The sequence below is a fragment of the Panthera tigris genome, chromosome D3 (assembly GCF_018350195.1).
Source record: "Panthera tigris isolate Pti1 chromosome D3, P.tigris_Pti1_mat1.1, whole genome shotgun sequence".
In the NCBI taxonomy this organism is placed as follows: Eukaryota; Metazoa; Chordata; class Mammalia; order Carnivora; family Felidae; genus Panthera; species Panthera tigris.
The window spans coordinates 78,042,746-78,067,617 of NC_056671.1; the positions used below are offsets into that span (position 1 = coordinate 78,042,746).

A 24,872-nucleotide genomic window follows, 5' to 3' on the forward strand; every position below is an offset into this window, starting at 1 on the left:
ACCATTTTGCCATCAGCAGTTTCTTCGAAGGCCACAGTACAGACTCAGAAACTATAACTCTGATAATGGAAATTATTTAGGTTTCTAAAAGTATGTTTGTTGAGGCAAAATATTTTAGCAGTCTTCCATATTGAGGGGCTTTATCTCCCTTTTGCTAGCTATATAAATCTAGGCTGGTCACTTAACCTCACCGGTCCCAGTGTCCAGCCTCTGGAAGATTTTATGACAGAATATTTATTTCAAGGACGTTATAAAGATCAAATTAACTAAATCATTAAAAGTGCTTAATACTGTCTTAAGGTCATAGGAAGGGCTGAGTAGAGTTTTGACACTTTCAAAAGTATTCATATGATTTCATTTCTATTATGCATATTTGGAAAACATTAAGAAAATACCACATCAGGAAATCAAGAGTCCCTGAACATTAAGACTCCTCCACATTCCAGAACTTAGTTCTTCAAACTTCCCCTCCTCCTCATTTGAAGCTACATTGCAGCAAATCCAAGCTATTTATTATTTTCTGAATCTGCTGTGCTCGTGGTGACACAAACCCTTTGTCCACTCTGTCCCTTCTTCTTTAGGTTACCTCTTTCTTCAAGACCTCGCTCAAGCCACCGTTTCCATTCTTGTTTCTCATTTTCCGGGATGTCACGTGTCTGACTTTGTCCCTTCTTTGAAATGTTTAGCTATCCAAAGAAAAACAAACATTTAAAATTAAAAAGGCAATGAGCTGTCTACTGAAGTAGACTGCAAGCTTCATGCAGACATCTTCTTTGTATCTCTCGACACTAAACACAATATAAACCTCACTCTCAAAGGATGTGACATCTATTCTTTGATGACCTTGGTTATTTCACTTCTCTCACTTTTGCTTGTTTTTCCTTGGCTTGGAAGAAGCAATAACTCAAGTTTGCAAATCCATGACCCAAATAGCAATGGAATGAAATATCATACAAATTCAGTGCTTCAGTCTTATAATCATGGTTAGCACTGAAACATTGAAAACAAATACTCATGCTGTGCCATATTGCTTCTAAGAGACACTTTTTTACTGGCTAAAAAGCAGCTTGTACATTTCAAAAAGTTAACTCACAAGGTAAACTATTGATAAAACCTATTTTGAGCTTGAACTATCTAGTCAATCTAAAACAGTTTCAATTTCTTTTCTCTACCAGAGAGAATGTAACATGTATAAGGAATATTTTCCTGATGGTACCATAATAGTACCTTGCATGGGGTGTACATGTTTGAACCACTACTTCTATCAAATGAGTGATCGATAACCAGTATGCTTATATGAGTTGATGGGCACAAAATAGCCTTAGAGCACTAGCCAACAGCCTTGAATTCTGGGTGCTCCTGGAAGGGTCCAAAGTACCAGAATCGGCATGCAGATTTACCCTAAATTCACTTTGTTATGGAATGATGTTTGTGCCCCACCCCCCTTCATATGTTGAAATCTAATCCCCAGTGGAAGGTATTCAGAGGTAGGGCCTTCGGGATGTAATTAGGTTATGAAGGTAGAGCCCTCATGAATGGGATTAGTGCCCTTATAAGAAGAGTCCAGAGAACTAGCTCTCTTTCTGTCATACAAGGTTACGGTGAGAAGTGGGCCGTCTTTAAACCAGAGAGTGTCCTTACTGGACCCTGACCAGGCTGATACCCTGATCTTGGACTTCAAGTTGCCAGAATTGTGAGAAATAAGCTTCTGTTGTTTATAGACCACCCAGTTTATGGTATTTTGTTATCTCAGCCTGAGTTAAGCAAGACAGACTTCAAATATTTGGTAACCACTCCTGAAGTTTTTATTGGTAGGATCAGCCCTCCAATGTATAGAACATAATAATATCTTTGTAGATCTTCGTGGCTCTAGATCAGTTCAAATCTATACCACCCAGACTTATTCCAGAGTCTACAGAAGGATTCTGGATCTCTAGGTACAAGATAATCTTGGGGTGGTTCACTATAACCACAGATAGAAGAAAAACTACTGACCTTTATTTAGTTGGGATCTCAGGGCAGTGGTATTAGGACACAGAGCTATGGGCACCATATTCTTTTCTAGAAGAACACAGAACTCTTAATACCCGTATGTGCAAATTAAGGTAAATTCAACAAGTAATATAAATGCTAAGAAAAGTCAAAATCAAGTAGTAGGAGCTGGGGGTTTCAAGGACTTTTACAGAGAACTTAGCTTATTGATTTTCATTCTTCTTAGAAACGACCTTTTGGTTGATTTATCAACTTTATAATTTTCTGAGTATAAATTTTCTCTCTCTTCTCTTCTGTTACTGTTAACATTACTCATTACTGTTTTTTCAAGTTTATCTTAAGCCTAAAATTCTTGTTTGGCATCTTGTCTGGCTCTCAGGGTTGCTACCAGGATGTGTCTGGCTCTCAGGGTTGCTACCAGGAAAGAGAAATTCTGAGAGTTTAAGAAGCTTAAAACCCAGTACTTAGAATTTTCATGGAAAAAATCATCACCACAGATCCTGTTGGTGTGGATACCACACACGATGGATTTTCCAGGACAGTTCCAATTTCAGGACCATTATCTTGCATCTTAAAACTTCCTCCCTCCATTTACACCTTCCCTTTTTGAGCCCTATGCTGTTAAAGCCTGATAAAGGCATTATTAAAACAATTTCAGTGGTTAACTCTGATAAAAAAATTTTTTCCTTATGACAAGATTTTCACCAGAATATAGAGCATGATAAGTTTTCAGAAATGTTCATTCCAATGCCAATTCCAGTTGACATATTTAGGGTTGATTGAAAGTTAAACTGATGACAGTTATAGAATTCACCTTCTCTCTGATTTCCTAAAGCTTAGATTTCTAAATATGCCACTAATTTCCTTGAGGGAAAAAATCCCAGGAAATATAATATAGACTTGATAAAAATAAAGTTAATAAACAATCTGTTATAGTATATACAGCTGGAGAAATGGGGGCACCTGTGTTGCTCAGTAGGTTGAGAATCATCCCACTCTTGATTTGGGCTCAGGTCATAATCTATTTTCCTTCCTTCCTTCCTTCCTTCCTTCCTTCCTTCCTTCCTTCCTTCCTTCCCCTCTCTTCCTTCCTCTCTCCCTTTTTTGTCTCTCTTTTTTGTCTTCTTCCTTTTTTCTTTCCTTCTTTCCTTCTTTCTTTCTTTCTTTCGTGAGTAAGCTATATGTTAAGAAAGTACACTTATTAAACTAATTTTAAAATGAGATGTGAATGACAATTTACCTAGCTACATTCCCCTCAAAAATTTTTTCCTCCAATAAAATATAATTTTAAATAGTAGAACTTCAGATAGAAATCTTGGGATAGAGGCCTTTAAATCATATCACTTAGTTTTCAGCTAGCATTTTTTTCCTCCAAGTTTTTAGTTAAATTCTAGTTAGTTAACATATAGTCTAATATTAGTTTCAGGAAAACAATTTTGTGATTCATCGCTTAACATATGACACCCAGTGCTCATCATGACAAGTGCCCCCTAATACCCATCACCCATTTAGCCCATCCCTGCCTGCTCCCTCCAGCAATCCTCAGTTTGTTCTCTATTGTTGTTTTTTTATAGTTATAAAAATCTTTAATAAAATACCAGAAGATGGAAAGTATTGAAATCACAGAATCTTCTCAATAGATATAGGAAACTTCTTTTTAAAATCCCATACCTGTTCTCTATTGTTAAGAATCTCTTATGGTTTGCCTTCCTCTCTGTTTTTATCTTATTTTAATTTTCCTTCCTTTCCCCTATGTTCATCTGTTTTGTTTCTTAAATTCCACATGAGTGAAATCATGTGTGATTTGTCTTTCTCTGACATTGGTTCCATCCATGTTGTTGCAAATGGCAAGATTTCATTCTTTTGATCGCCTAGTAATATTCCTTTGCATATATATACCACATCTTCTTTGTCCACCAGTCGATGAACATTTGGGCTCTCCCAGCTAACATTTAAAATTAATCTCAAGACCTTGAAGTCAGGTTGTAATCCTCAGCAAGTGGCATCATCATCTCTCCCTTGGTGTCAATCCTTGTCATAGTCTTTCTCAGATGCAAAATAGTGCAGAATGGACTGATCTATATAATAGCTGGCCAGAGGGAAAGAAGATGACTTGGAACTTTGGTTTCCATCTTTTTCAGCCATAATACTTGGGAACACATATGTTGTATTGGTTAAGATACTTTCTGCTGTAACTAAACAGAAAATCCTGACTAACAAAGCATAAATGATAAATGGATTATTTCATACAATTGTTAGCACAAAACTAAGGTGCTAATAACAAGGATTCTTCATTGCAAATATGTATCAGCCAAGATTTTGAGCACTGTACATATATTCACTTTGTAATTCCCGGTAGTAACCCTTAAGGTATGTACTATAGTTTTCTCCATTTTATAAATGAGGAGAGTGAGTCACTGGCTTGTTCAGGCTCTGGGGCTGGTTAGTTCTGAGGCCTGGTGATGCCATCGAGGACCAGATTGTTTCTTTCTCTAGGGTCTGGTCACTTTACGATATCAGTTCTTTCCCTCATACTGACTAACTTAGTGATCTCAAAATGATTCAAGTAGTTCAAAGCATCACGTGCAGACAAAACAGTATCAATAGTAAAGTGAAGGCCTTTCACTACCCTGTGTCTCTTGTTTGAGTGGTGAAGAGATTCTTATTGGCCAGGATTTGATCACATGTTTAGACTTACCTTTGGCAAGGGGATACAGTTATCATGAGTTGCTTAGACCAATTGTTTGGAAGGCATGGATGTTGGGAGATCAATTACCATAACGATCACATACACCTTCTATAATGAGCTCTCAGGGTAACCTAAAAATTTGGGGAAATTGCTATGGGAAAAGCAAAGAAAACAAAACAAATCAAAACAAAACAAACAAACGAACAAAAAACCGACCTTAAATCCATGATCTAGAGAGACTTCCAGTCTATTTTCAGCAAATTGTGATTGGATTTTACCTTGGGGCTCTTAATACTCTCTGTTTGGCAAAACAACCTCAGTATAGGCATTTATTTGAACTACCTATCATTTGTGTAATTGTGTAATAGAACACAAGAATTGTGTGTATCATTAAAACTTAGGTCATGTTGTATTGAGATCAAGTATATCTTGCAGGTGCTAATTTAGGCTGATTCTTCACAGTCTGGTGCTTACATAACTTAGCATCTTCTGTAACAAAGTAATTTGTAAGTATTGTGATAAAGATTCTTCATTTTGCTTTACATGACTTAGTGACTCCTTTGAAATGTTAGTGTGTGTGATCCATAAAGGTGAATAAAGATGTTAGTTATGCCAAATCCAACATGTAGAAATTTTTACAACACAATTCAAACTCTGAAAAGTCTGAATTTTGTTAATACTCGTTTTTTCCCCCTGAATGGAGCTAAAAGTTCTTTGGGTTAGAACATTAGTAGAAAATAAGAATGGGCTGACAGCAGCTGGGTTTAAACTGCCTTTAAATTAAACCACTTACTACATTTGAAACTTCATGGGGAAAATTTATAGAACTCTTTTGGAAGTTCCACAAAGAGAAGTCTAGGAGGGTAGTGTGTCTATAAAACAGTAAAGCACACAACTTGTCCCCTGCAGGAACTGCAATTCAATGGGAACCTTACACTTTAATTTTCCCAAGATTCTGGCAATAGTTTATTATTCCTGTAAGCCTTTCCTTTCTCACAGTTTCTGTCCCTCCAAGCAAATACATTTTTTAGTAGGTTCCCACTGTCCTCTCCTCAAGTTCTGAAAAGTTCCTACATTTCTAAGATTTCACGGAGGGTTATAATCAACAGGGAGAGAACTTGGCCAATTTAAGAGAAACTTAGATTTATGAAGACAGCTGGTCACAAGTTCAGAAGGAGGGCTGGATAAGCCAGCTTTGGAGAGAAGCAGAGAAGCATGAACTTCTGCCCAGAGGGCTGCTATTAGGTGGATTCCGCTCCTGTGACTTCTGGTCCCATACTGAAGTGTTCACAGAATAGTGAGTCTTCCTAAACTGAAAATGTTTAAGACACAAATGGCTGCCTGGAGGGTTGGAGAGGAAAGTCCTGTCCTTTGTCTTCTGATATATTTTTTAATCCTCGGCTTTTATGACTTAGTTTTTAAAGCAGGCATTTATAAATCGCCTACCCAGGCATCCTTTCTGCCTCTCCGTTGAATACTTTCCATTTGTTCTTCCAGTTCCGCTCCTTACTCCTCTGTACCATACTTTGTGTGCCTAGGGAGGCTTTATCGATGCCCACCCTTCCCTCTGTCTTCTGGCAGAAACTGGACTACAGGAGATAAGAGGTAAGGAAAACTATGAAGTCAGGGTGTTCATTTCTTTGGCTCGCTCTCAAATGTGTTTTTATGGATTGGCAGAGTTCCTTTTCCAAAAGCTGAAGATCCAAATGAGCTCTCCCTCTATAGCAGTATCTAATCTCTCCAGATTTTTGCAACTATAACCTCCCTTGTTTGCTCAGGTCTAGGGATGAGTCCAGTCTTCTGCTGTTGCTTTAGCATCTCTTGTTTTCCTCACCCCTGCCCCAGATGTCATAAATATTACCCTTGTTAAACTCTCCTTAATTACGCATTTGGATCTGACATCAAACTCGCTGGAGTGCTCGCTGATATATCTCCCATATTAAGTGTACAGTTAGTTACCTTTGGGGAATAGCCTCTCCACTACGGTGTAGGACCCTATTAGTTTTGTGCATAGCTCTAGGGGTGGGCTCTAACAGACATAGGTCAGTAAACATAATCACATCTCCCCTGTCTAGTGATTGCTACAGGGATGGGCAGTGACTCAGCCTAAACAAATTAGCTCAGGTTTTTCTACGACCACATATTGGCTCAGTTTGGGGCAATGAGAAGGATACTCAGGACTTTTGTAGGATGTTTGGGGAGGCAAGCTTTTTCTCTCCCTGGATGTGAACAAAAAAGAATAGAGTCCTTTTTTTAAGTTTATTCATTTATTTGGGGGAGGGAGGGGCAGAGAGAGAGGGAGAGAGCTGTCAGCGCGGAGCCTGATGTGGAGCTCAAACCCATAAAACACGATGAGATTATGACCTGAGCCGAAACCAAGAGTCAGACACATAACCAACCGAGCCACCCAGGTGTCCCAAGAATAAAGTCTTGTTTACTGCTAACACCTGTAACACAAACATAAGGCAAGCAAAACCAAAAGTGAATCTTATCTATGGAAGAAGGAAGAGCCCATTGGGTTTCAGAGGAACATAGATGAATCCCTGAACAAGCCATGTCTGACTTGCAATATCTCTGAACTTTTCAATGCTATGAACCAATAAACGCCCAACCCCCCTTTTAAATAAGGCTTTTATCGGAGTGTAACAAACATTTACAAAAGTGCAAAAATCATGGTTACACCCCTGATGAATTGTCACAAAGCCAGCATACTCGTGTAACCGTAACCCTGATCAAAAAACAGAACATTTCAGAACCCCAAATGCATCTCTCATTTCTTCTCGTTCATAAAGCTAGCCATCACCAGGGATCAGTGATGCTTTTTTGGCACTTTATTGAAAGATAATTATACAGGATGCACTTTTCTGTGTCTGGCTCCCTTGCTCAATTTTGTTTGCAAGATAAATCCCGGTTGTCAGGAATAATCGAAGCCCATTCATTTTTCATTGTTGTATACTCTTCTAATATAATCCACAACTTGTCAATCTATTATAGATACACAGTGGGTTGGTTTCAATTTTACATATAATTTTACACCATTTTTTACACTATTACAAATAGTGCCATTGTGGATATCCTTGTGCATATCTTTTTTATTGAGATATGATTGACATATAACATCATATAAGCTTAAGACATATAACATGTTGGTTTGATATATTCCTATATTGCACTGTGATTTCTACAATAACATTACTGAGCACACTGATCATGTCAAATATTTATTATTTCTGTGTTGAGAACAGTTAAAATTTAGTCTCTTAGCAACGTTGAAGTTTGTAATATGGTATTGTTGACTATAACCGCTCTTCTGTGCATTAGATCTTCATTGCACATGTCTTTAGATGAACACATGTGCATAAACTTATTTTCAGTATAGCCATAATATTGAAATTGCTGAATCATAGTATGTGAATGTATTCAGCTTTCAGTTTGCCAATGCGGTTATACCTAATTATAATCCCACAGCGGTATATGCAAATTTTGGTGTGTGTAATGGCATCTCTTCATCTTCATGGTTTTAAACATTTCCCCGTTGCCTAAGTTGAACCTTTTAGAAATAGTTTGTTGGCCTTCTTGATAGCCTGCTTTGTAAGTCTGTGGTCTTTGAAAAATTAGGCGTTGGCCTGTTTCTTTTTGATTGATTGGTTGCGTATGTGTGTGTGTTTGAACAACAGCACTCTGTCTTGCTTGAGAATTTGAATTTGACCTTCAGTTCACTTTCTAGCTCTGTTCATCTGGCAACCTGTTAAAGGTACAGGATGTCAATTGTGTTGCTTTGGGTCACGTAATGACTAAAACTGAAAGAAGTACAAACCCTCCTGCTTCCTGATTTTGGTAACTCTTGTAACTGGGCATGTCTTTTCCTGAAGACCTAAAAGCCATGCCTTTGGTTTTGTTACAAGAAATTTCAGTTTGAAGCAGATAAGCCAGGGTGGAACCTGCACCCTCTTCTCTGGATTTAAGAGTCTCTTATGGTTTGCCTCCCTCTCTATTTTTATCTTATTTTTTCTTCCCTTCCCCTATGTTCATCTGTTGTGTTTCTTTTTTTTTTCATTGTTTCAATGTTTATTTATTTTTGAGAGAAAGACAGAATGTGAGTGGGGGAGGGGAAGAGAGAGAGGGAGACACAGAAACAAAGCAGGCTCCAGGCTCCAGGCTCCAGGCTCCGAGCTATCAGTACAGAGCCCGATGCGGGGCTTGAACTCACAGACGGCGAGATCATGACCCGAGCCAAAGTCGGACACTTAACCGACCAACCCGCCCAGGTGCCCCTTTCTATTGTGTTTCTTAAATTCCACATATGAGTGAAATCGTGATATTTGTCTTTCTCTGACTTATTTCACTCAGGATAATACTGTCTAGTTTCATCCAGTCTTATTTCATCTTTAAAAGTTTGGGAAGATTTAATCATGAAGCCATTTGGGTCTGCATTTTATTTATAGGAAGGCTTTTAATTACCAGTTCAATTTCTTTGGTAGATAAAAAGTGTTCAGATTTTCTGTTTCTTTTGTTGTTTTTGGTAAGTAACATCTTTCAAAGGATTCATCAGTTTTATCTGCCTTGTCAAATGAGTTGATGTATAGTTCTTTATAAATTAATTCATTATCTTTTAACGTCTATAGGAGTTGTGATGGTCTCCTCTTTTTTATTCCTCATACGAATCGTTTGTATTTTCTCTATTTGTCCCTTGATAAGTCTTACTAGGAATGATCAATTTCATAAATCTTTTTAAAGAACCTATTTTTACTTCGTTGATTTCTCTATTGTGCATTTGTTTACTATTTCCTTGGTTCCTACTCTTATTATTCATTGCATCCTTCTATCTAGTTGGGGTTGATATGCTTTTCTTTTCCTGCCTTCCCAACATAGAGGCTTAGATTAATGCTTTCCTTCACATCTTTTATCAAGACATTTTTATTTGTTTTTTTTTTGTTGTTGTTGTTGTTGTTACTTGTAACACAAGGCGTCCTAAGTGATAGTCTCTATTTACGTAGCACAGTGCTTCTCAATTTTCAGTGTGCATGGAATTCATGTGGGGATCTTATTAAGATGCAGCTACAACTCAGTAGGTTTTGTGTGGGGCCTGAGATTCTGCTTTTCTAACACGTTCTTAGGTAAGACCAGTGATGCTGATTTGAGGGCTCCACTTTGAAAATCAAGGATCTGATAATAGTGGAAAAATTTGCCAGCAGAAAAAAAGCACAATTGTTTGTATCAGAAGATAAAGTAACTATACATTGTATGAATCATCTTTTGATTTGTATTTTTCATGATATATTTTGTAGCTTGGAAAATGATTTGTTTTTTTAAACTAGAATTTTAATGTATTAATTTAACTTTGACATTCAAAACATAATGTGAAAACTCACTGGATTTGGATTTCATACCTGTGTTCTAGTTGACCAGGACCCCTCCCTAGAGCCCAATTTACTCTCTTATCAAGTTCACTTAAGAAGACTGAAGAGGAACCCCCAGGGCCCATGTATTGTGTCAACTGATAAGAATAAAATGTTGGATAGAAATTTGTAGCAGCTATTTTATTTTTCTTAAATTGTGGTAAAAACACTTATCATGAGATCTACACTCTTAAATTTTTAAGTGGATAATACAATATTGCTAACTATAGGCCTGATGTTGTACAGTTCTTTTCCTTTCCTTCCCCTTCCCCTTCCCCTTCCCCTTCCCCTTCCCCTTCCCTTTCCCTTTCCCTTTCCCTTTCCCTTTCCCTTTCCCTTTCCCTTTCCCTTTCCCTTCCCCTTTCCCTTCCCTTCCATTTCTTTTCTTTTCTTTTCTTTTCTTTTCTTTTCTTTTCTTTTCTTTTCTTTTCTTTTCTTTTCTTTTTTCTTTTCTTTTTTCTTTTCTTTTCTTTTCTTTTCTTTTCTTTTCTTTTCTTTTCTTTTCTTTTCTTTTCTTGCAAGAATCCTAAGCAGACTCTACACCTGGCATGGAGCCCTATGCAAGTCTTGATCTCATGACTCAGCAGGCAGTTAGGAACATGAGAGCTGGTGTTTTTTGCAATGTTATAACCATATGGGCAAACCAAAATCTAAAAGCATTCAGCAAAGGAAGCTGGCCTGTGTAAAAGCACCATGGATTCATTCTTGAGATGATCTGTGTATACACAGAAGCCACCCCCATTTTGTTGAAGTGTTAAAGTATGTGAGCAATACATTCTCTTCATTCTTTAAATCAGTTCAAGGTGGGTGTTCTACCCATTGCATTATAGTCATAAATGAAAACAATTGTTACAGTAGGTAAACTACAAGAGAAAGGAATGTGTCTAACTCTACATTATCAAATTTGTGTACTTGACCATTGAATAGACTAGATGAGAAATCTCAAGGGCATTTGAATAATAGAACATTTACCAGGGAGAATTATGGGCGCCCTGGACTGACAGGAAGGAAACAGCTAGAAAATACCAAACTAAGCAGTAACTGAGCTCTGTAAGACAAAATGGACTCAGGAAAGAGATACGGAAAGCCAATGACAATGAAGGGAGGTGCATCTGGGACAGCAGTAGCAGAATTCACATCTCAGCAGGAGCTATATCAGCCAACATGTTCAGCCAATGTCTTTGTAAATTGGGAAGCTGTGAACCTTCAAGACACTGAATTTTCCTTTTACAAAATACGTAATAATTACCGCTTTAAACACTATTTCTCATTGCAAAGAGAAGCTTGCCTGATGTGGAGTTGGTACCAACTTACTGGGGCATTCTGGATGAAGATTTTTCTAAGGATATTGGGTGGAGCCACGGTCCTGTGGAATTTTGTAAAATAATCCAAGCCCTTCATGGCGAAGACCTTTTTAAGGGGTTATAGTGTGTGTGTGTGTGTGTGTGTGTGTGTGTGTGTGTGTTTTCACAATACGATGTAGCCTACTTTGGTCCTGGGTAAAAATTGTGGTGTTGTAGGAGACCCATGAGAGAGTTTCCTCATGGGGCCGAGAATCCTCTATTGCTGCCATGAAAATATTCTTTCTCTTTTCATGATGTACTAGAGATTGTGAGTACAAAACACTTTTGTAAGAGTAAGTTTCACAGGCATCTAGCTATTTCTTCCTGGACAATAAACATGTTATCTGAAACAATGGAAAAGAATATTGTTGGCAAATACTTTAGGGATCTAGCCCTTATTTAGAAAGGACCATTTTTGCTCTTTATGTTTCTATAAAAACAAGCAAACATGAGAGGAGAAACATGTCCCAGAGGGATTCTAATAACTTCCCCAAGGAGAGGAAAAAAGAATGAAAAGGCTGTAGGAATGGTAGCCACCCATAGCTGCAGAGACCCTTCTATAGGTACAGAGAACCTCTCGCTGAGCCTCCCCCTGTCTCTGAAGGAGCACTGCCGGTTTGGGAGCCTAGAATGATTTGGTGATGAGAGAATGTGATCTTTAGGCCAAGGACCGTGCTGGTAATTGGCACCACACTTGAAAAGAAACACGATCGACCGATTTGGGGCTCCCCTCTGTCTTTTGCTGCTCTAATTCATCCCCCTTGTGATTAGAATAATCAATCTAAGATCTGGCATTCCATATTTTCTCTGTTGTTAAGGTTAAGCAAATCCAGATAGTCTTGATTCATGAAGTTCCCCAAAGTTCTCATCAGACTTAACACACTGTGGTGCTGCCTGCCAAGTGATGTGCCATTCTGTTCATTTTCTGACCACTCATTGCCATGTATTTGTGACTTGCTTGAAAAAATGGTAGACTTTTATTGAAGAGTCTTTTTTTTCAGTGTTTCTGGCTCATGGATCGTTCTTCCTATTAATGAGCTACTTTTTCTAAAATCAAAGCTACTTGGTTTATAACTGAGGGTTTTCTAGACCTACAATACCAATGGACGACCTTTACTGATCAGATTTCTGGGAAACCTATCTTGGCAACTCATTTACTCTTCTTTTGAAGGTAATGACAGTGAAGTTCAGTATACCACAAATAGCAGAGTAAGTACAACAGTTAACAAACCCATTTTAGGAAATTCCTGGCTTAAATAAATTCATCTCAGTTGGCCTATTTTCTACACTTCTGGATACCAATGTGTGTGCGTGTGCGTGTGTGTGTGTGTGTCTGTGTGTGTTAAATTTGTCCTTTAGAATTATCTGTATATATTCTTTCATATTTTCTTTCAAAGATGAAGGCCTCTTTTTTTTAATGTTTATTTATTTTGAGAGAGAGAGAGAAAGGCAGAGAGAGGGAGAGAGAGAATCCCAAGCAGGCTTTCATCACAGAACCCAACGTGAGGCTTGATCCCATGAACCATGAGATTATGATCTGAGCAGAAATCAAGAGTCAGACGTTCAACAGACTGAGGCACCCAGGCACCCCGGTGAAGGCCTCTTTAATATTCATTATTTAACCCTCGCATTTGCCGAGAGGACTGATCCCCTTTCTGCTGTAAAAAGTACACAGCTGTAGATGATTCCAGCATGCCTCTGACAGGTCCTGAAGCCTACTATTCCTGGTGGCAGGGCCTCCTGCTTTCCTGTTTGATATGTAGGCAAGCCATCTATGAGTGGATAGCCCCTGTTGAGTTAGAAGTGACGTTCACTCCAGCCATGGATGATAGACTATTTTGAAGGAGCCTCCTGCTCTGAACAGAAAAGGGTGAGTGTGGTTAGATCTTATTAATGCCACTGTCCCCTGGTGAGCACTGAGCTTGTCATCTGCCCTCTGGGGTGTGGCAGGTGTTAGAATTTCAGTTCATCTGCTGGTGCTTGGGAAGGCACAGTTCCTAAGTAGAGTTCTTCTTGGTGTAACTAGGGAAAAAATAACTCCAAAGAAAAGGCAACCATTTATGGGAAATTATGGGGAAATGATTTTAGGTATACTACTGAGAGTTTTCGGTAAATAATCAGTATTTTCAGCCTCTTAGTCTGTATTGGTTCTTTGCCTCTGCGTGTAATCTTCCTTGAAGCTAATCCATTTTGAGTAGATGATCCCTCAAAAATATATGCCCCTTTCTATTCAGTCAAGCTTGCTAACAGAAGAGTCTGTACTCTGTTCCTCTTCTCCATCATCTCCCATTCTACCTCTGTGTGTCCACATGAGACCCAGAGCATCTGGTACTGCTTCGATATTTTACTGGAAATTGGCTCTTCTTTTCAAGTTTTGCTTTTCTGGCATTTCGTCAAAATCTCACTCATGCTTGCAATTCCATTCTCAAATGAAATACCCTAAATTTCTAGCTGGAGAATTTTCTGAACAACTTTCAGTTCTTTCTTTCCAGGAATGATTGACCCCTCATTCTTTAAAACTCACTTCTCTCTTGGTTTTAGTTTTTCTCTTGCCTCTATGATCATGACTTCCTGGCCTGTTCTTTGTTCCCAAACTCCTTAAATCCTACTATTAACAGGGCATCCAGTGCTGGATTGTTTTCCTCCATATTTTCATATTTCTTCCTTCCTTCATCCGTCAATGACCTATTGAACTCTTCTTATAGGCAAGCTCCATTCTAGGTGCTGTAGAAGAGACACTGGGTATGTTTTAATGATAAGGCCAACAACATATCCTGATGGATCCAAAATGGAGTATAAGATGAAGAGAAATGAATGGCGACTTCAGAGATTTTGTTCTGATCAACTGGAAGGATTCAGTTGCCATCATCTGATGTGGGCAAAGCAGCGAGAGGAGAAATTTTGGATGGGAAAACTAGGGTTTTAAAATAGACTTATAAGTTCAGGATTTTCCATTTGCTATGGATTTGCTAACATGTCCCCCTAAAATTCACCTGTTGGAGCTTTAATGTTGTGGTATTTGAAGATGGGGCCTTTGGGAGGTAATTAGGTAATGAGGGTGGAGCTCGCATGATGGGATTACTGTCCTTATAAAAAGAGGAAGAGAGCTAGCCTCTTCTCTCTTTCCGCCATGTGATGATACAATGTGATACATGTGATGACAGCAGGAAGAGGGCTCTCCCTGGGAACTGAGCCAGCTGACACATTTATCTGGCACTTCCTAGCATCCAGAACTGTGAGAAAGGCATGTCGCTTAAGTCTCCGAGTCAGTGCTGATCTGTTATATCAGCCTGTCCTAAGGCAGAATTTGTCTTAAAAAGCCAGTGTAGATGTTCAGCAAATAGTTGAAGAGATCTGCATTGAAGATACACATTTAGGAATCTTCAAAATAGTGGTAGTATTTAATGCTTTGAGACTGGGTGAAATGACCAAAGGAGTGAGTATAGATAGGGAAGAGAGCAGTACAAAGCACTGGGCTATGGGGGATCCAGCCATTAAGTGTTTGGAGGAGAGAGGGGGAATCTGCAAAGTGACTGAAAAGATGCTTTGGGATAGGCGGAAAGCCAAGGATTTGGGTGCTCTGTGACCCAAACACACCAAGGCAGGGACAGTAACCAACAGGTTAAAGTGTGTGTCGGTCCAAATAAAATAAGAACCAAACTGACCACTGGATTTCACAATTGGAAGCCATGTGGTCACATTAGCAAGAGCAGTGCTTGTGCCATGAGGGAGGCGAAAGCCTCACAGGAATGAGATTGGAGACAGTGGGAGGAAAGACTTGTAGTTTTAAGAGATGCTGAGGGATCACTCATACACTTATCTTCCACTGTCTGTACACATGCTCATGACTATCAAATTTATATATATATATATATAAATTATTTATATAAATAAATATATATATATATATATATATATATATATATATATATATATATATCTCCCAGCCTTCTCTGTGCCTGGAGTTTAAACAGGTCTCAAAAAAGCCCACCAAACCCAAATAAATCAATCCATATCCAGGCTGGCAGTCTACCACGTTGATTTGGAACTCACTTCCCATTTTTCGCAACAAGAATTATACATTCATAGTTTTCTGTCCATATCTCTTTACTGTACATACAACAAGGCGTAGACATTTGTGTCAGGCTTTATGTGTCTGATCTTTATTCAAAATCTCAAGATTTTCATTTAATTTTGGAGTGTGAGTGCAAAGTGACTCAAGTTCTGAGTTTCCATTCCAGAGAGATGAAGTGATGAAAACGTGGAGTAAAAACAAAGAGCCAGACTTGTGTCCTTGAACACTTCCTTTGTAGCCATATCGTGTTAGGTGAAAATAAGACACTGATGTGGAAAAGGTAGAGAAGGGATGTCTCAGAGAGGAAGGTTAGAGGTAGGGCAGAATGAAAATGTGTAGATTTTCTTTCCAATATTGATAGTCAATAGCTAGTAGCTGCATGACTAACAGGTACAAATTACATACAGGCCACAAATTTCAACGTTTTATAAATGATCGAGAGGTAAACAAAATCACACACACACAAAATTACTCTGAAGCCTTGCTTTCTTCTTGAATGAAAGAACTCAGTAAAAATATGAATAATGCATGTTATTTTAAGAAATCTTCAGGATCTTGTGAGATTTATATGAAATCTGCATGCATTGTTTTCAACGGGGCCATTCTGAAACTCCAGTATTATACCTGAAATGCATTTTGAGTTGAGGTGGTAAACTTTTTGTGAATAAAATTTTAGCGTTAGTGTTTTTTTTATCCTCAAATGGAATAATGGCCAAATTTATTGGTACATTTTCATTTTTTAATCATATGCGGTAGTGGTTGGAATTTAACAGTGACATTCTTCTCACTGTTTGAAATGTTAGGTTTAGAAATCAAACCATAATAGTTTCATTTGCAGCTGAGCCCCATATAAAACCTCACTAAATAGTTCACTGATTGAGTTGCTGAAATTTTCCGCTTGGCTCTGGATTTGTGGGGTTTCCAGGTGCCTCTCAGCAGTGAAAGCATCACTAATAATTGTAAACTATGATTATTAGTTTCGTTAACCCAGGGCCAGATTCAACAATGACTACCACAAATCAAAGCTCTTTCCCCCCTCAAAGCGGCAGCATTAAATTGTGCCAGGAATCCTTTATTTGTTCAATGCAAATAGAGTGGTTGAGTGTTCCCTCTCACTAAGTACATTACAAAATAAATACATTATATTCATTAAATTTTCATGTAATATCGAATACATGCAAAAGAGTATTGGTCATATATTTCTAAGTTGTGAAGCATAATATTAAACTGGTTATTCCAGGTAAGAATTAGAACATTACTGAATCCATTCAGACAATCTATGTTTTCCTATCAACTCAACCCATTACTTCCTTGATTTTTCTTGTAAATGTTCAAAATTTCTTTATATTTAAAATAATAAGCATAGAGATTTATTTTTACTTGCTTTGCTTGTTAGAAATAAGTAAAATACCGAAAACAGGTTTGAGTGGATTCCCACCTCTCCTACTAGGGAAGTGAGGATATCCAAGTCTGTACCACTATTTAATATCTTCCAGAGTCTAGACTCTGAAAGTTCATGAGTATAATATGATTGATCATTACAATGAAGGATACCTATAGTGACCAGTTCTATACTAGACCATTTAAATCAGTTATCTAATTTTACATTAATATTTATCATTAACCAGGGCACCTGGGTGGCTCAGTCGGTTAAACGTCTGACTTCGGCTCAGGTCGTGAACTCATGGTTTGTGAGTTCAAGTCCCGCATCGGGCTCTGTGCGGACGGCTCAGAGCCTGGAGCCTGCTTCGGATTCTGTGTCTCCCTCTCCCTCTGCCCCTCCTTCTGCCCTATTGAGAGACGCTCTGTCTCTGTCTCTCAATAATAAATAAACGTTAAAAGAATATTTATCATTAACCATATGATGAGATGATAGATATTATTATCTTCAGACTGTAGATGCTTAGGAAAGTTAAGTAACTCCCCCAAAGTTCTAGAGCTGGTAAATCTGGGATTTGAATTCAGTTTTTGCTTAGTCTAAGCCCTATGCTCTTTCTACTCTCATGCACTTAGCTTAGATCAATATGTAATGAACCAATAGCTGAGCATCAAGATGTGAGCACAAATTCGTTATTTGTAGTGTTTTTAAAGGGTGTACATTTAATACCAGTGACATCAGCTTAGATAATGTGTGTGTGTGTGTGTGTGTGTGTGTGTGTGTGTGTTACCACTTAAGTTTATGACAAGAAGTTTAATGGGTATCAATCTTTGAAGAAATGGGCTAATCGGTTATCACATGTTTGGCACATTATCTTTGTAATTAGCCTTTTTCAGTGTTGACTGTGGCACTGAAATTTTAAAACAATTAGCATTATTGGTGATAACAAATTATCCTTTAAACAAGTATGCTTACGTATCTAGTACATTTAAATATATCAATTTATACAAAAAAAGTCAGCCAAATTCAAGGAAATTATGAAATGTGATTTAAGAAAAGATAGACAGTTAACCCCAACGCTGAGATTTTATTGATAGTATTGAGAGTCTGAAAAAAAAATAGTAAGCATGACTAGTAAATCTTCATTCATGCATTGGCTTATTCATTTACCTTGCATTTTAAAAATAATCACAATTATAATTTTTGAGTGTCTATGTGAATTCAGTGCTGGTCTATGTAACTTTACATCCTTGATCTTATAATTGTCTTTTATCTTTCTAAGATTTCCATCAGACAGGTATTATTATGCACCTTTAACAATGAGAAAAATAACTTCATCAAAATCTCAGAGCTGAAAAGTGGTGTAACCAGGATTCAATCCTAGAATTTCTTTATGACTTGGAAAACTACTTTTCTGTAGAAGGTTCTTGAAATTCTATTCAGGGACCTCTGGATGGGGAGTCGGGAACTGGGTCTCAGGTTTCTGTGCTATCACTTATACATGTCACATTAAACAATGTCTCTGAGTCCACTTAGAGGGTTGGATGAGATGCTCTCTAAAATCTGTTCTCATTCAAAACTAACTTCTTTTACTTGTATTCTTTCTCCGAGTATCATTGGTAATTTGGCAATTGCATTTCCATCAACTACTTTTCTGTTGTAATGTTTATGTGTGCTTTAAAAAAATTAGAACATAAAAATACATTCATTGTTGTAAATTTACATAGTACAAACACACTCAGTAAAGAAACTAAACATTTCCCTTAATAGTATCACCCAGGGCTGATGACTACTAGATTGTTCATGAGTTATGGAAAGTGCTATGTGGGAAGGAGCTATGTAAGTAGATTGGTGGTACTTTCTTTAGACAGTTGATATCTTACTAAATGTTCTGTTCTGTGTATTCCTTGTAACATGAAACAGAAGTCAATATTTATTCACTTGCTATTATAACATCAAAAGCATCAAAAATGCTTTTTAGTAATTTCAAAATATTCAGTTTGGGCAGCAGAGACTTTTGAAGCAGGTGGGGGGACAGGACTATTATGAGCTTTGGACATAGAGTCTAGGTGTTAGGCTAGCTGCTAAGTGGGCAGGAACCCTGTACCTTGTTCATGCAAGTTTAGTTGATTGCTATATAACTCTTTTTAAGTTTATTTATTTGTGTTTGAGAGAGGGTGAATGGGAGGGAGAGAGAGAGAGAGCACATACATGTGCAAGTGGGGGGAGAGAGAGAGAGAGAGAGAGAGAGAGAGAGAGAGAGAGAGAATCCTAAGCAGTCCCTGCCCCCTGATGTGGGGCTCAATGTGGGACTCAGACTCACAAGCCATGAGATCATGACCTGAGCTGAAATCGGGAGTCAGATGCTTAACCGACTAAGCCACCCAGGCACCCCACCATATAACTTTTTAAGTCAACAACAAGTCTTAAAAACCACTCATTTCACCAGTGAAACAATAAGTTCAAATATACCTCATACTTATCAATTGAACTTTCTGGTGAAAATTTCAATAAAGGTATCTGAGGCTGCTTTCACATCTGGAGTATATACTCCTTACCAGTATTTGAGTTATGCTTCAGATGTATATTTCTTCCCAGCATAATTCAAATACTGACTAACCACCCTTAACAAAATATTTAAGGATGGGAACATGTATCACAGTATTTATAATAAAGTTTTTAAAAATAAATTCCTACTTCCTGGCATGGAATTAAAAACTTCTGTCCACACAAAAATGTTTATAGCAGCTTTATTCATAATTGCCAAAATTTGGAAGCAACCAAGATGTTCTTCAGTAGATAAATGGATAAATAAACTGTATTACATCCATACAATTGAATATTAATCAGCACAGAAAGAAATGAGCAATCAAACCATGAAGACATGAAGGAATCTTAAATGCATATTACCAAGTGAAAGAAAACAATCTGAGAAGGTTACATACCGTATGATTCCAAATATAAGGCATCCTGGAAAAGACAAATCTATGGAGGCAGTACGAGGATCATTGGTTGCCAGGGGTTAAGGGAAAGGAGGGATGAATAGACAGAGCATTAGAGGATTTTTTTATACGTAATTTATTGTCAAATTGGTTTCCATACAACACCCAGTGCTCATCCCAACAGGTGCCCTCCTCAATGCCCAGTGACGCTATTCTGTAGTAATGCTGTATTCTGTAATGTAATGGTGGATGCATTTCATTATACATTTGTCAAAACGCATAAAATATACCACACCATGAGGGGACTCTAATGTGAACTCTGGACTTTGGGTGGTGACGATATGTCCCTCTGGGAAAATCTTGGTTTTACTGGAGAAAGAGGGAGTAAAATGATAGAGGCATGTTTGGAAAACAGGAAAAATGAGTAAGACTCTGTCTTAGCACTTGAAGAAATGGAAGCCTACTGTGCCCTGGGTGTGTAGAGAAGTCTGGAGGGGCAGGTTCATGACTAACCCTCATCCCAACTGCCCCAAGAGGAGATACAGAAGTGGAGACAAAGGAGCCAGATTTCCTGCCAGTGGAAGAAGGGTGGGGGGGGGGGTGGTTCTCAGTGGACAAAGCAGCATTTGAGATGACACTTGAAGGGAGAGAATTGACTGGAAGGACAGCCACCACGCGGGATGGGCGTACTTAGAGCTCTCCGTTCCGTGTCTCCAGTCCCTGGGATCTTTCAAACTCACTATGTGAAAGAATGGACAGGAATAGCAGCAAAGACAAAAACACTATCTGTGTTCTGCTACAGCTTTGGGTTCTGACTGTCGGATCAGTCTGTGTTTAAGTCCTCACATGTATTTTTGCATCCAAGTAGAGGAGCCATAGTCAGTCAAGCTTCCTTGCCACCTTTCAGGTGTAAACTTGAACCTCACCATTCTAATGTTTCCACGTGAATGCTGAAAGTTTCTCGGGACTTGTCAATATGTAAAACCTTTATATTTGAATTCAGAAACACCTTTGCATGTGCTCTCTGCCTGTGAGCATTTGAAGACACTTTAAATGAAAGCAAAGGATAATTTACTGGTAATCCTCAGCCTAATGTATTTTCTCTCTCTTACTTTTAAAGCGTTCGTGAATTGGAAAGTACAGGTTCTGGTTTATGTTACGACGTCCTCTGGGATTCAGGTAGTGCCTTCTTTCCTGCTCATCACCCATCAGCATTAGTGATTCCCTTATTCTAGATCTTTACAAATATTATATGGATATATTTGTGCTATAGGTTTGGTTTTTCAAGTTAAAATCCTTGATAATGAGTACTTAAACTCCAGTACAGAAAATAAGCAATAAGTAAACAGCCAGTCCCTTCCAGGTGAAAAGTAGAAGAACTCAATACTGAGCATGTAGTTCTTTAGAGATTGGAAGCCAGATCCCTCAGTGCAGCACCACTGTTTTCTGGACATTTCAGCAGACGCTGGGTCCCTGGTTAAAGGGATAGAAAGACCTTATTCTCTGTTTTTCCTAATGATGGTTGAAAATGGTCTGGTATCAGGAAGTGTAGCTTGACATGTTCACTTAGATTTTCTAGACTACTTTAATCCCTATAACTGCTGTCTCCCTCTACCCCAGACTGAATTGCCTTTGTGGAATATCAGACTGTTTGCTTGGGCAAATTGATTAATCTCTTTGTCTTTGAGAAACAGACCTAGTTTTCTGGCTCAAGATCTCAGGGTTTTTGTTTGTTTGTTTGTTTTTTGTTTTTTAAGCTGTTTTTCTCTCAATAGGAGCTTCGTTTATGCTCTGTACAAGGAGAATGAACACGTCTTATTATTTGAAATTTCAGGGTTTTTTTTTTATTGACTAAGCATCTATCCTTCAATATTTACCCCCAAATGCTACAATCAAATCTCTACATTTCAGTGTTAGATAGTGTAATGTAAGAACCCATTTGTTAGAGTATATTTAATGATTCTGTGATTTCTGTGTTACTAAAACAAGCAAAGTGTCAAATCCTTGTGAGTAACAAGAAACATTCTTATGCTTTTAATAAGAGTTTTTTTTTCTTTATACATTCATAGTGCCTACAACCTATAATATGGATTAACATTGTACAGCCAAAAAGTAGCAAGACATTAGAAATGTACAGAGACTGGGCATTGTTTCCATTCCAAAAAAAGTCATAAACTTAAATTTATACAACAGATAGTCTCAACCCATGCCTTACACAGAGGAAAAAAGGGTCATCAAAGCACAACGTTCCGGTTCTGTAAGAATGAAGAAGTCTCTTATGCACGTTTCTATCTGCACAGTTAGTATCTGCTAGACAAATCACAGAGGCCGCCTAGAGGATAGCAACAGATGATCTCTTTGAAGGTTTTCCTTAGTTCTTGGCTCCGGAGTGCATAAATTAGAGGGTCGATGATGGAATTACACATGATCAGTATGAGATACAGGTTAAAGTGAGACATGAAGCACACACAGTAAGGATTCTGGGGACAAGAGATGTAGAATATTAAGTGGAGGAAGAACGGGGCCCAGCAGACAACAAAGACCCCAATCAGTATGGTCAGGGTAATTGCACCCTTCATGTTGGCCCCTTGGCGGATGGTGCCAGTGCCCGGGAGGACAGCAATTCTCTTAATGTGCAGTCTGGCCATGAGGAACATGTGGACATAGAGAGAGGCCATGAGAGCCAGCATGGTGAAGAACATGGTGATGAGGCAGATGATGACAGCACTGCTGTCTGAGTAGATGATGAACAAAACGCCCGAAACCGTGCAAGCTGCCCAGATACAACTTATGATGATCCCAACCCGCCTGACCGTCATGATGTTATGGTACTGGAGAGCATAAAAGATAGTAAAGTACCTGTCCACTGCAATTGAGAGCAGACTGCAAATCGATGCAAGCAAGGAGCTACAGATCACCGAGTCAATGACATTATCAATATTCACGGTGAAACTCTGCGCGTCCGTATCTGTACTGTTTAATAGGGTGATGACAATGGTTTCGGATCCGTTTGACACGCTCACCAACATATCAGCCACGGCCAGGCTGCAGATGAAAAAGTACATGGGCGAATGCAGGTTTTTGTTCTTGGCTATTGCCACAATCACCAGAATATTCTCCAACAAGCTTATGACACCCAGAGTCACGAACACCTCAGGGGAGACAAAGAGTTGCTCATAACACCCTCCATCAGAGTAGCCTTTTCCAAGGGACTCACTGGCATTGCTGTGCGGTCCGTAGGTGCTGCGGTTCCAGAAGTGGAGAGAAGTGTGCATTCCATGGTGATGAGTGGAGTTCATCCTGCACCAAGTGGATTCAGATCCCCTCGGAATTGATTCGATCTCTCGGGTCAGGTAGCCTCAGTGCTTTTCTCCACGCCTTTGTCTGCCCGAAAGTTCTGAGGCTGAAATTGGCATGCCTGTTGTGAGTAAATGTCACATGCTCCAAGGCTGGAAATGGAGTTTTTACTGCCTCCCAGGAACGGCTCTGATCACCTTCATTGTAAAATCTTAGGCTTCTGAAATACTCATTCTCAGTTGAAAGAGTCTGCTCTTTGCTTTTCTGTCCTCCCTTCCACCTTAACTTTAGCCTGAGGCATTCAGTCAGGTCTTTTCAAAATAATTTTCCTGGTAGCTGCTGTGCCACTGGGAGCTGAATCTGTGTGTGCATGGTCACACCAGCTGCCTCGGAGGTATTAGTTCCCAACCTGAAGCATTGCTTTGAGTGTTAGTAGCTGCTGCTGATTTTATGGTGTGCGAAGGGAAAAAAATGTTCACAGTGGCTCCTCCTCTGCTTCCTTCTGACCAATCCAAATGCACTGGAAGTCTGTGAGACACGGGTGATAATCCGGAGATACAAATTGCAGGGCAATACCGATTCAGATGCAGAAGCTTGTAGAATTGGGAAGCAAGCAGGATGAGAGAGACTGAATTTTCCTTGTCAAGTTTTCAAGGAAAACAGCTTCGTCCCTAGAGGCCATTCTTTGATATCACCAGCCAGGCACCCCAGGTTGATTACTGCTTCAAAGAGAGACCTGTGTGTGTGTGTGTGTGTGTGTGTGTGTGTGTGTGTGTGTGTTCCTGAAATAGATACACAGTCTTTTTGGTCAAGATATTGAATTTGTTTACTCTCAATTTCTTTGATTTAAGAACCCAGGCAATAATGGTTCAATTTAAAACACCTAAGGGGCACCTGGGTGGCCCAGTCGGTTGAGCGACCGACTTCGGCTCAGGTCATGATCTCACAGTCCGTGAGTTCAAGCCCCGCGTCGGGCTCTGTGCTGAATGCTCAGAGCCTGGAGCCTGCCTCGGATTCTGTGTGTGTCTCTCTCTCTGCCCCTCCCCTGCTTCTGCTCTTTCTCTCAAAAAGTACATAAACATTTAAAAAAAAAAGAACCAAAACCTGTTAAAAAAATAAAATACCTGAAACACAGGGAGAATATTTGATAATACAAGTAGATTATGCTCTCAGTGGGAGAACTTAGGAAGGTAGTTGCAGTTCATCAAAGGGTTCAAGAAGGGGTTCATTTTTTGTGAACTAATATCTGACATTTCTCTATTACAGAGTTTCTGTTGTCATAGCTGGAAAAGTTATATTTTCACTCATGATATTTAATAACCATATAGTGTTAATATAAACTATATTTGAACTCAACAGGAAAAAGATCTATAATTAAGCAAAACTCAGTTTTTAAGCTTTAGTGAGGTCTAATTGATATAAAAATACATGTTTAATGTATACATTTTCATCAGTTTGGACATATGCATATACCCATGATGCCATCATCACAATCAAGGTCCTAAACATATTCACCACTCCAAAATTTTGCTTATGTTCTTGTAAGTGTGTGTGTGTGTGTGTGTGTGTGTGTGTATTTGTTTTGTGGTAAGATCTATCCTCTTATATTTAAAATGCATGATACCATATTATTAACTATAGGCATTGTGTTGTGCAGTAGACATCTAAAACTTACTCGTCTTGCAAAATTGAAACTGTATACCCATTGGGCGACAATTCCTTGACAGTGGTCTTGGCAATGATTTCTTGGATTAAAC

The 24,872-nt window shown here is 38.7% G+C and overlaps 1 protein-coding gene across 1 annotated transcript; it reads right to left on the bottom strand.

The window, feature by feature from the left end:
• Positions 1-22,118: 22,118 nt before the first annotated feature.
• Positions 22,119-23,117, bottom strand: MC4R (melanocortin 4 receptor). The gene has a single exon (XM_007080461.3). The coding sequence runs from the start codon at positions 23,115-23,117 to the stop codon at positions 22,119-22,121; it is 999 nt and encodes a 332-aa protein (XP_007080523.1).
• Between the last annotated feature and the right edge of the window lie 1,755 nt (positions 23,118-24,872).